The sequence below is a fragment of the Rana temporaria genome, chromosome 2 (genome assembly GCF_905171775.1).
Source record: "Rana temporaria chromosome 2, aRanTem1.1, whole genome shotgun sequence".
Classification (NCBI taxonomy): Eukaryota; Metazoa; Chordata; class Amphibia; order Anura; family Ranidae; genus Rana; species Rana temporaria.
The window spans coordinates 258,805,484-258,818,013 of NC_053490.1; the positions used below are offsets into that span (position 1 = coordinate 258,805,484).

Sequence of the window (12,530 nt, forward strand, 5' to 3'; positions counted from 1 at the left end):
GCCTTTAAAATAAAAGCAGAGCATGTTTCTCGACGAGAAAAATGGCCATTGATTGACGTCATTGGATTGCATCCAGCCTCCTCATGTAGGAGGTGCTTCAGCACTCCTCTGACAACTAATAAGAACAGATACTACCGTACACTTGATCTTAGCCAAAAGGCACGAGAAGCATCATTGACAGGGTGGGTCTAAAAAGAGCTAAAAGCATGCACTGTCATGGTAATGAAGACATTAGCATTAGTTAATTTAGAAACAACCATTTCTGCTTTTAATAATTTAGGCAGAAACCATAAAATCTCACTCTGCTACAAGGAGAAGAGAACCAAAAAGCATGTAATATATATACACCACATGCTCCTAGACAACTTCTGGGGGACATATTCACTGTACAATATGCTCTATTATTTAGACCCAATAAAACAATCACTCAGCTTGTGTTTCTTTCCTCCTTGCCTTTAAAATAAAAGCAGAGAACGGTCATCAACAACTAACAGCAGCTACAATTACAAGCAGCACTGTAAGCCCACTTCGCGCTCAGAAAGAAACACTAACACTCTTCATCATGATTGGTGAGTTTGTACACTTTAGAGCACATTTCAACAGTCTAAAACTATAGAAATGATCCCTGAAAGTATAGTCTTAACCAGATACTGTGTTGTTTAAAGGGCACATGTTACGAGCACCCCTTACAAGTTGTAGTGACCTTTAACATACACAAAAAATTAAAATAAAATACAGATCACTCAACAAAGTTACCAATACCATTCCCAAACGCGAAACTATTTTCTGAAATGTGTTATGTGTGTTCCAAATTACATAACATGTGTCTTTCTATGTCATTTATCTAGCTTAGACGTCCTTCAGTCACAATATTTGCATATCTGGCAACCCTTAACCAATCAAAGTTTATCCCGCCTCCTGTAGCTCTTACTAATGTAGTCAGGAGAAACCTAACTCCTGTACTCCTAGTGATGTGAGATAAAACATGGGTGTATATTGCAGAGAAGTAATGAATATGGTTTTGATTTTTATTCTCCCTGACATATGCTTTAAAAAAAAAAAAAAAAAAATTGCATTCTGATAACCGTGGGTGATTACTACATATAACTATAGTATTCATTTTTATTTTCTTTAAACCTTTAACACATTTTATACAGTCAGGTGGTCAGACCATTTTTGCAATTTTTCCTGTTTTTTATTTTTCACTTATAGCTTTCAGAATTTGTGAAAGACCCCCCAAACCATATATTTTCTGAAACCATATGACCTTTAAAAAAAAAAAAGAAGGTGCTACTGATTTTTAAGACCCCACGGTATTTGTGCAAATGTTTATTGAACGAATATATTGGCAAAAAATACACTAAAACTATATTAGCAGATAAAAACACAGCTATGTTTACAAATTCCTACTAAATATAAAAGCTTAACCTGTATGGAGTTAATAAATAACAAAAAGGTTTACATTTTTACATTGCGCCCTTTTGCAAAATGGTGAAAAATCGAACGTACGCAAAAATGTAAATATCCAAATTTCTCCCTTACAGCTTTCAGAATTAGTGAAAGACCCCCAAAACCATACATTTTCTGAAAGCACATGATAGGTAGAATAAAAAGAAGGTGCTACTCATTTTTTAAACTCTGTGGTATTTGCGCAAATGTTTATCGGACCAATATATTTTCAAAAAATACACTAAAACCATTATATATAATAAATAAATATAGATAAAAACACAGCAAATTTTACAAAATTCCTACTAAATATAAAAGCTTAAGCTGTATTGAGTGAATAAAAAAACAAATATTTGTAACTTTTAAATTGCGCCTTTTTGAAAAATGGTGAAAATTGAACAGACGGAAAAGTGTAAATATCCAAATTTCTCAAAAAATCTGAAGGTTTTCATCTTTCCCTTACAGCTTTCAGAATTTGAGAAAGACCCCCAAAACCATATATTTTCTGAAAGCATATGACCTCTAAAAGGAAAAGAAGGTGCTACTGATTTTTTTAGACCCTGCGGTATTTGCACAAATGTTTATCGAACCAATGTTTACTGAGCCCCCAAGCCCCAACTCCTGTGGGGGGGGGGGCAGTTTTAGATGAAAGGATGCGGCAGGGGTGGAGAGGCAGGGGACAGTGAGGCGGGCGGGGTGGACGGTCACTTTAGGGGTTAATAACTTTGATAAGCGGGTTGTAATCTGCTGATCAGAGTTATAGAATTGTTCAACAAAATCTGCTGAACAATTCTGAAGTGACCATGAGCTTATAGGAGAGGGAGAAATGAGGTCTGTACGCTGTGGGGGGGGGGGGTTGTCTGTGTAAAATGCAGGGGGGTCCAAAGCTGGGGGGGTTGGGTAATGTAAAGGGGTGCAGGATGTATAAACACACGCAATTTTTTTTTTTGAGGCGGTGGGAAATTTTTAGGTGAGTTCCCACACTTTTTTTCCCAGGACTTGACCCCTGAAAATAACTAATCTTAACGAACCGCAACTTCCTGCCAGAGCATTTGGGAAGCGTTACCATAGACTTGAATAGGAGGTGTTGAAATGCCTCCTGACTCGACAGGAGGCTTCAATTTAAAGCAACTCTACACTAATGCCGTGTACACACGACCGTTTTTCATGACGAGAAAAATGCAATTTTTTTAATTGGTCATTAAAAACGATAGTGTGTAGGCTCCAGAGCATTTTTCTCGATGAGAAAAATGGGCATTAAAAATTTAGAACCTGCTTTATTAATTCTCTACGTTTTTCACGTCGTCGTTTTTCTCGTCGTGAAAAATGGTCGTGTGTTGGCTTTAACGACGGGGCAAAAAACGCGCATGCTCAGGGGCAAGTTTTGAGAAGGGAAATTTGCATAATCAAGCCCAAAGGGTGGCGTCATTCGAATGGAACTTCCCCTTTATAGTGCCGTCGTACGTGTTGTACGTCACTGTGCTTTGCTCGAGCATTTTTTATCACGATCGTGTGTATGCAAGGCAGGCTTGAGAGGAATCACATCGAGAAAAACGTCGTTTTTTTACATGACATGAAAAACGGTCGTGTGCCCAGCAGACGCGATCATCGCCGGGCACCCGCGATCACTCGTTACAGAGCGGGAACCGGGAGCTGTGTGTTTAAACACACAGCTCCCGGTTCTTTCAGGGGGAGAAATTACAGATCGTATGTTCATACAATGAACAGCGATCTGTCATTTCCCCTAGTCAGTCCCACCCCCCTTCAGTTAGAACACAATGAGGGAACATAATTAACCCATTGATCGCCCCCTAGTGTTAACCCCTTTCCTGCCAGTGACATTTTTACAGTAATCAATGCATTTTTATAGCACTGATCGCTATAAAAATGCCAATGGTCCCAAAAATTTGTCCGAAGTGTCCACAATAAGGTTGCAGTACCGATAAAAATGATCAAATACCACCAAAAGAAAGCTCTATTTGTGGGGAAAAAAGGACACCAATTTTGTTTGGGAGCCACGTCGCACGACTGCGCAATTGTTAGTTAAAGCGACGCAGTGCCGAATCGCAAAAAGTGTCCCGGTCATTGACCAGCAAAATGGTCCGGGGCTGAAGTGGTTAAAAAAAAAGCTTTTACGGGTAAATAACATGATTATAATACATTAAATACCTATATAATCTTTTAGGAAGTTTTTTTGGGGGGAGTCTTGAAGCTCCTGATACTTGATTATAGGTCTGCAATTCAAAACACTATTTTAGGCCCCTTTCACACTTGTGCGACCTGAAAATCGCACGATTTTGATGCAATTTTGATGCGACTAGAAGCAATGCCTGTGCAATCTTGGTCTATGGACCTCAAGTCGCATCAAAGTCAGACCAAAGTAGTGCAGGGACTACTGTGTTGCACAGAATGGTACTCATTGGAAATCATGGGATACGACTTGTCATGCAACTTTGCTGTCCCAAGTTGCAGGACAAGTCGCACAAGTGTGAAAGGGGCCTCATAAGTTGTAAACTGGGCTTCATATAAGCCAGGAAGGTGACTAAAAATAATAGCATACTCAGTATCCAAGTTCTGGTAGCTAAGGAATGTAACGATTCGCTAAATGCCAGACAAGCAATCGGTTGAGGGAAGTCCTCAGATTTTCACTGGCAGGATGTAATCTGTAATTTGTTGTGCCATAACATACATTAATGAGTGGTGTAAACAGCTGCTCATATTATCTTTTATAAAAGGCATCTGGTCCCATGATCTCGCATACTGCGTGCCCTAACTGCTCCACACAAAAGCTCTGGGATCAGCTGTAAATGACTGTCTCAGTATTAACTTCTCTGGGGCCTGGTGCCCAGAGGTACACTTGAAACTGATTAGCATATAGATTAATCTACATTAGCAAATACAGACTCGGATGACCTAGACAGCTGTATTCCATGGAAAACTGCATTATGGAGAGGTGATGTTGCTCTCCATCTCTTTTCTCTAACTGTATTTGACATATATATTGGGATATGTGGTCATCAATTCTTTAAGAAACAGTAATATTGAAGGAATAGGCTGGTGGTATCTGTATATGCTGCAATAAAGGTGCATACGGTATATTGGGCAATATATATGTAAACCCAAACAATACATTTTTTTATTGGCTCCCAATGATCTGCTGAATATACCATTTGAAAGTTCCTTATTTTATCTGTTCTTTGAGTGCAAAAAATACCTGTTTATTTTGGCAGAAATTGTGTGCACTGTAAACACAGAGATCCACGTCCTATCAGGTAGAGGAGACCGATCGTGTGTCCCTTGTACATAGGCAAACCGATCGGTCACCTCCCCCAGTCAGTCCCCTCCCCCCCCCACATTTAGAATCACTCTCTAGGGAACACATTTAACCCCTCAATCACCCCCTAGTGTTAACCCCTTCCTTGCCAGTCACATTTATACAGTAATCAGTGCATATTTATAGCACTGTTTGCTGTATAAATGTGAATGGTCTCAAAATAGTGTCAAAAGTGTCCAAACTATCCACCGCAATATCACAGTCCTGACAAGAATTGCAGATAACCGCCATTCAAAGTAAAAATAAAAATAAATTAACATTTCATAAATCTATCCCCTATTTTCACAGGGGGTGTCTCCTTAAAATCCATAGCAGACCCAAGGGCCTGGTATGCTCCTGTAGGGGGGACCCATGCCGTTTTTTTAGTTGAAATTTGGCGTGGCATTCCCCCTCAAGATTCATACTAGACACAGTGCTTGGTATTGGCAGGGATCCAAGTCGGATCCCCGTTCAATATCGTGCCGTGCCGCTGCTAAACGCAACCGCAGCTAAAAGCACTGTACAAATGCAGCTGATCGCTGTGCCTGGAGTCTTGAATTTCAGCAAAACATAAACATGCTTTTAGCTGCGGTAAAACTGCTGTTCGTCTGAAAGGGGCCTAAAGGACATCCTTCATTGTACAATCTGATTGTAAAGTCTCCTTTAGATCTGCATGTAGTATGATGGTCTTCCTGATTGATGGGATACAAGTTGAAATTATTCTTTAGGTTTGTAGGTGATTGTACAGAATATGTATAATATATGGTCAGTAATGCACCCTTTTTACCTGTCTCTTTGTAATCTGGAGCTGTGACCCCTTTGGTGGCATGGACCATTGTGGAAAATAACATGTCAGTGATTTACAAGGAAACTCTGACAATAATAGGAGTAAATAAGCTTGACCTTGGCAGACGTGTGGGGGTCACAGAGCTCTGCAGCCAGCTTTGTCTTTCTATTCTAATGAGAGAATAAACACATGAATAGAGGCTATTATGTGTCCTGTTCTTTCTTCCTTATTACAAAGACTGTGCAATTAGAACTATTCAATGTCTATAGCTTTGTGAAAATATCTGAAGACAGTGGCGTGAGGCAAGTTCCAAGCTTAAGATATGTTTTCTTTTCATTTGTAGTTTAATAGTAGTTCAGGGTAGTCATTGATGTTAAAGCGGAGGTTCACCCAAATTTTTTTTTTAACATTGGATTGAGGCTAATTACGGGAAGCAGAATCGGGTGTTTTTTTTTAAATCAATGCAGTACTTACCTTTTTAGAGATAGATGTTCTACGCCGCTTCCGGGTATGGTCTTCGTGACTGGCTTCCTATTTGATTGACAGCCTTCCGACGGTCGCATACAGCGCGTCACGAGTTGCCGAACGTCGGTGCGGCTCTATACGGCACCTGCGCAACGATGTTCGGCTACTTTCGGCAACTCGTGACGCGCTGTATGCGACGGTCGGAAGGCTGTCAATCAAATAGGAACGCCCAGTCTCGCAGCCCATACACGGAAGCCACGGAGAACATCTATCTCTAAAAAGGTAAGTACTGCATTGATTTAAAAAAAAAACACCTGATTCTGCTTCCCGTAATTAGCCTCAATCTAATGTTAAAAATTTATTTTTTTGGGTGAACCTCCACTTTAAGAGATTGTTTAAGCAGACCTTTACCCCTAATATAAACATAGGGCTAGATTCAGAAAGCCTGGCGTATTTTTCTGCTGGCGTAACGTATCTCAGATACGTTACACCGCCATAAATTAGGGCGCAAGTTCCGTATTCATAAAAAACGGCGGCGTAGCTTATGAGGTCCGGCGTAAGCCCGCCTAATTCAAATGTGGATAATGTGGGCGTGTTTTATGTAAATTTAGTGTGACCCCACGTATTTGACGTTTTTTACGAACGGCGCATGCGCCGTTCGTGAAAGAATCCCAGTGCGCATGCTCAAAATTACACCGCAAATCGTCAATGCTTTAGACGTGAACGCAACTTACGTACAGCCCTATTCGCGAACGACTTACGCAAACGACGTAAAATTTTCAAAAAATAATATGTTGACCTTTTGTCTTGCAGGGTTTTTTTTTTTACAGGGTTTATAACCACTTTAACTCTAACCTAATGGTGACATCTCACATGGCATCACTTCCTTCATACTGGATTCAGGCACTGACAATCTAGCTGTTTCAGTGGGCAAGTTTATATCTGCACTCTGTAGTGTGCTACCTAAATGGTTGGGTGACACAGGAGCAGTGACATAAGGAGCAGCAAAAGAAACAGAGGAAGACCCAGAGGAGGATACAGCTGTAGAAGCAGGGAACCCAACAGAGATAGGAATGCCAGCAGAAGAGAGTGCAGTAGAAATAGCAGACAGGTAAACCAGGATATCAGGAATGGCATTATGCAGTAAAGACTCGTCCTGTGCAGCTGGTGCAGGAGCCAGTGCTGAAGCACTAGGGCCTGGCTGCAGCATGCTAAATAGTGCACCCGGGAGCAGGTCACTCTGAGGAGCCAAAAGCTGTGGGGAAGCCGCCGCCTGTTGCTAGGCGCCCGCAGAGGCGGACAGTGCCTTTCGTCCAGGTCTTTCCACCCGTGGTCTTGCATTACCGCCCCTCTATCTTGCAGGAGACTGCAAGCAAAGCCTCCTCTTCTGCTCCGCCGTCTCCTGGACTCCGCCTCCATGGCGACAACCTCTGCTTCTCCCGCAGGCTCAGGGCACTCTCCTTCTTCCACTGCCGTCATCACCACAGGCCGTTCAGGGGGCATACTCCGCTAAGTGAGTCTTCTAGGGAGAGGCTGCGTTGCCCCTTGCCCGTAATGCCTTTGCTGATCCTCTGCCACCGCCGCTATTCCGCCATTCTGGTCCACCTCCGCAGGCGGCTCCAAGCAGAGGCGTAACCAAGCTTGTCCCCCACAACTCTCCGCTCTCTCCAGTAAACCCCCGACCAGCACTTCCATGCTAAAGGCAAGTGACATGCCATTCACAGCTTGGTTCCTTCATCCTGGCCACTCTGCAGCCCTTGTATAACATTTCCAGTGAAATTCAGAAACTTCCAGGATTTCCCATTGGATAAACCCAGATCCCATTTTGGAATATTTAAAGGGACAGTGCCCCCACTTACCCCTAACATCCTACCTAACAGTAAAACCCATTAAATTATACTAACAGGGCCGGGTGGCACCAGTCCCAAGGAAGAGGGCCCAAATATGTGTGCCCACTTTATAGAATCTGTTGGTAGGGTTAAGTCTGTTGGAGAGGGGTTTCTTTCAGCAACGTTGTCAGTGGGGTGACCAGGGAGGTATGTTGGGAAAGCGAGCAATGGAAAGTGACCATCGAATAATGGCTATCTGGGGGGTTAGGAAGTCGTTAGGAGTGAATTTAAAAAGTATTGAAAGCCGATAAGTAATATAACATTCAGACAACCACAATTTTTGGATGAAGATAACATCAACAGTGGTAGCTGTTCTTTCATAATGGATTTACTTACTAATATTGCATGCTAACTAATTACTCCACCTATCTTGAGTATTTTGCTGTATAATTGAGACAGAGCGATGGTCTGTAAACATAATAATGTCAGACATATTTTTCCTTTTTCTAGAGCTAGAGTCGGTAAAGCTGGCACGGGCTGTTCTCAGCAAGCTTCATGAAATCTGCTGTAGCTGGGTAAAAGACTTTCCTTCGTTCCGAAAGCCACACTTGTACTATGATACCTCCATACATGCAATCAAGAATATGCGACGCAAGATGGAGGATAAGCATGTCTGCATTCCTGACTTTAACATCCTCTTCAACCTAGAGGTAAGTGACAAAGTGTAAACAATTACAAAGACTGTTTAGACCTAAAAAAGTTACATTATCGTAGTAGAAATTATACAGCATTTACAAATCTCCTACACAGCAGCCCTTGGATTGGGGGAAGGGTGGGGTCAGTTTAGTAATCTAATCCACATACTGCTGCATGCACATGTGCTGAACAGTGGCGTCTCCAGCTTTCATATTTAGGGGGGGCACATGGGGGACAGGGACAAAAGTAGGGGGGCCAACTACAAAATGCAATTATATATATATATATATATATATATATATCCTGGGGCCCTTTACTATGATCCCACTATGGGCCCTTTCACATGTTCTGCAGTGAGCTCCCTTCCTACTATACTGGGGCCCCCCAGGGTGGCAGAAAACAAGAGATATATGTCACCAGCACACCAAAAAAATATAAGGGTCCAAAGCAGTGGGAGAACTATCATTGTTGCAAAGGTTGTCTTGCCACCGGGCCCTAGTGTTCTACCACAGTGGGGATCCCCAGCTGTCATGTCCCTGCTATTTACAGCGCTGGTCTGGCATCTGTCTCCTTGGCAGCGGCGGCAGTCTATTAGGACCTAGTGCTGGTGACATTATGGGTGCATGCAGGGGAAGGCTGGCACTATTGGTTATAGAGAGCCGAGCCCCCAGCTGGTCACCTAGCAGCAGTAATGCTGTATAACCTTCTCTGTTGACATGCTGATCGGCATGTGATCCAGGTGATGCTCCCAGTCAGATCTAATAAACACAGTATTTATTAGCATCAAGAGTACAACCACTTATTTGATCAATAAAATCACTGATATTTATGACTAGGATTTGACTAAGAGCATCACCTGGATTGCATTCCGATCAGCATGTCAGAGAAGGGTCCACTGCTGCTAAGCAACCTGCAGGGAGCTCAACTGTCTACAACCAATAGAGATGGGCTCGGGTGTGCTTGAAATCCCACATGCCTGATCATGCCAGGAAGCTGACACCCCACAGTGCTAATCAATGTATGGGCTGCCTAAGAGCTAAGACCAGCCATAGACAGTTTAAATCTCAGCTGGTTCAGCAGAAACTGGCTGAGATTTGAACCATTAATGAGCAGATTCTCTTATAATTATCACTAGTGGTTGCTGTATAGCCACTGGTGATAATCACTGTTTGTCGGGAGAATATAATTGCTGGGCAGGAGGGATATTCCCCTGTCACCACTGTCTGTTGATGGGGGAATCATGCAAGTTTCTTTCCTGCAATCTGTGGATGCAGGAAAGAAATTTGCACCGTATATTATCTGCCTAACTGAAAGTGAAAGTAAATTGTGAATGTTTTGAAAGAACAGGAGAGGGGGAGGGAGACAGATGGGGGGGGGAGAGAAGGGATGGAGATAATGTAGTTCAGTGATTACAGTGTACTGCAGTCTGCAGTGCACACACTTAAACACGGTCCAGGCTAGAATATCTGGTTGTGTGAGCGATCGCATTATGCAGTGTCGGCAAGCAGAGGGAGGGGGAGGCATCCCCCGCAGAGCTGACTGGGGACGCTCTCCCTCTCAGGGAGCAAAATACAAAAAAAAATTTTTTTTGGGGGGGGCACATGGTGGGGCACAGCATGATGTTGGGGGGGGGTCAGGGCCCCCTCTAGCCCCCCCCTAGGGACGCCTCTGGTGCTGAAAGAAGAAGAGAGCAGAGTGAGCAGAGCTGATGGCTAAAGAGCGTTGTTCATTCATTATCCAATATGCAGCCAACAAACCGTGTTTATAACAATATACAGGTAATCTTTACAGTGCACGGGAAAATAAACAAGCAGTCATTACAATACATGCAGTGCTTTGAAAAAGTATTTATATCCCTTGAAATTTTCCAAATTTTTCATGTTACAACCAAAAACGTAAATGTATTTTATTGGGATTTTATGTGATAGACACAACACAAAGTGGCGCATAATTGTGAAGCGGAAGGAACATTATAATTGGTTTTCAAAATAAATATGTGAAAAGTGTGGCGTGCATTTGTATTCAGCCCCCTTTAGGCCGGGTTCACACTTGACAACACGACAGTCATAGGACTGTGCATATGACTTTGCCCTGCGACTTGAAATCCGACATCCGACTACAATGAACGGGGATCCGACTTTGATCCTGACAATGCAGGCACTTTGTGTCTGGTATGAATCTTTAGGGGGAACTCCACACCAAATGAAAAAAAATGGCATGGGTTCCCCCTCCAAGAGCATACCAGGCCCTTCAGTCTTGTATAGGTTTTAAGGGGAACCCACACACCGAAAAAATTACGCGGGGTCCCCCGGAAAATCCATACCAGTCCCTTATTTGAGCACTCGGCCCGGCAGGTCAGGAAAGAGGGTGGGGATGAGCGGGCGCCCCCCTCCTGAACTGTACCAGGCCGCATGCTCTCAATACGAGGACAAGGACATCTTCCCGACAATCCTGGCCATTGGTTCTCGGGGTCGGTACCTTGTACCTCTACCCATTCACCTAAAAGAAAGTGTCAAAAAGAAAACACATTACACATGTTTTTAAAGTAATTTTTTAAGCCAGCTCCGACGTTGCTTCTGATCTCTTTTCCCCTCTTCGGCTCTTCTGCCTCCTCTGCTGGTGTCTTCTGCCTCTGCAGGGTCTGTTATCCTTCTGTTCTTCTCATTTTGACTCAATGCTCTCTCCTGCTCTAACGCTGCTCTAATGCTGGGTGTGCAGTGTGCCACTACTTGTATTGTCATGGGGCGGAGTCACTGTGTGGCGTCACCACGATGCCCTGCCCCTTATGATGTCACCGCCCATATATGCCAAAATAAGTAGTGGCACACCGTGCATCCAGCATTAGAGCGGTAGAAAGCGTTGAGTCAAAATCAGAAGAAGAACAAAGGGAGAACACAGCGGAGAAGACCCGACAAAAAAAGGGGGAGAAGACAGCTGAGAAGACCTGGCAGAGGCAGAAGACAGTGGACAGAGGGAGAAGAACCAGCAGAGGGCTAGAAGACATCGCCAGAAGAGGGAGAAGAGCCGGAGAGGGAAGAAGTCAGAAGATTTGCCGGAGCTGAGTTAATAAATTACTTTAAAAACCTGTGTAGTGTGTTTTATTTTTGAAACTTTTTTTTTCCTCTGCTACGATATCTAAATGTATGAGTCAGCAAGTGTGTACCCATACCTTCTTCCCAATAGGTTATGTCTGATTTCCCTGTAGCTTCCACTGCTTCTGCACAGACAGCTGAGGATGAAGAGGAATGTATCCTATCCAAGGATTTCACTGGGATAAAAAACAGCCTTTTGCCCCATCAAAAGAAGGCTAAACCTCAGACTGAAAATGTTTACTGCAGAGGCTAAGAAGATTTTTATGTCTTCCAGGCTTCCAGGTCCAAGGCAAATGGGCGCCTTCACTATTCAGAGTGGGGGGTATATATTTTTGTGCCCGCTTCATGTTGTCAAACCTGCCAACGTATTAGTAAGTAAGACTACAAGGGGTTATAGCTGCGCCACTGCACCGTTTTCATTGGACATGTCCGCTCGGAGATTTTGGTCTGATGGTTGTACACACCATCAAACCAAAATCCCCGCGGACAGAGAACGCGGTGACGTATACGACACCGACGTTCTCTGACGCGGAAGTTCAATGCTTCCACGCATGCGTCGAATCAATTCGACGTCATGCGCGGGTTCTCGGGCCAGCGGACATGTCCGATGAGTCATACTGACCATCGGACATGTCCGGCGGACATGGTTCCAGCGGACATGTTTTTTAGCATGCTAAGAAACAGTTGTCCACTGGAAACCTGTCTGGTCGGCCGGAAAATTGTCCGGTCAGCCCTACACACGACCGAACATGTCCGCGGCAACTGGTCCGAAGAACCAGTTTCCGCGGACATGTTCAGTCGTGTGTACGAGGCCTTAAAGTCCACTGAAACTAAAAGTTGTTAAACATATGTGTACAGTCCACAAGGTGCACTTTTCACTGTGCACCCAGATTGATCTA

At 43.5% G+C, this 12,530-nt stretch overlaps 1 protein-coding gene and 1 non-coding gene across 2 annotated transcripts in view; one reads left to right on the forward strand and one right to left on the reverse strand.

Moving 5' to 3' along the window:
* PPM1E (protein phosphatase, Mg2+/Mn2+ dependent 1E) overlaps window positions 1-12,530 on the forward strand; it is a 313,369-nt gene that overhangs the window by 215,787 nt on the left and 85,052 nt on the right. Inside the window, exon 3 of the mRNA XM_040336826.1 lies at window positions 8,354-8,553. Coding sequence (XP_040192760.1) covers window positions 8,354-8,553 — 200 coding nt within the window. The remainder of the gene's footprint in view (window positions 1-8,353; window positions 8,554-12,530) is intronic.
* LOC120930045 lies at window positions 423-641 on the reverse strand. Its single transcript, XR_005747578.1, has one exon. It is a non-coding gene; the product is annotated as a small nucleolar RNA U3 (small nucleolar RNA).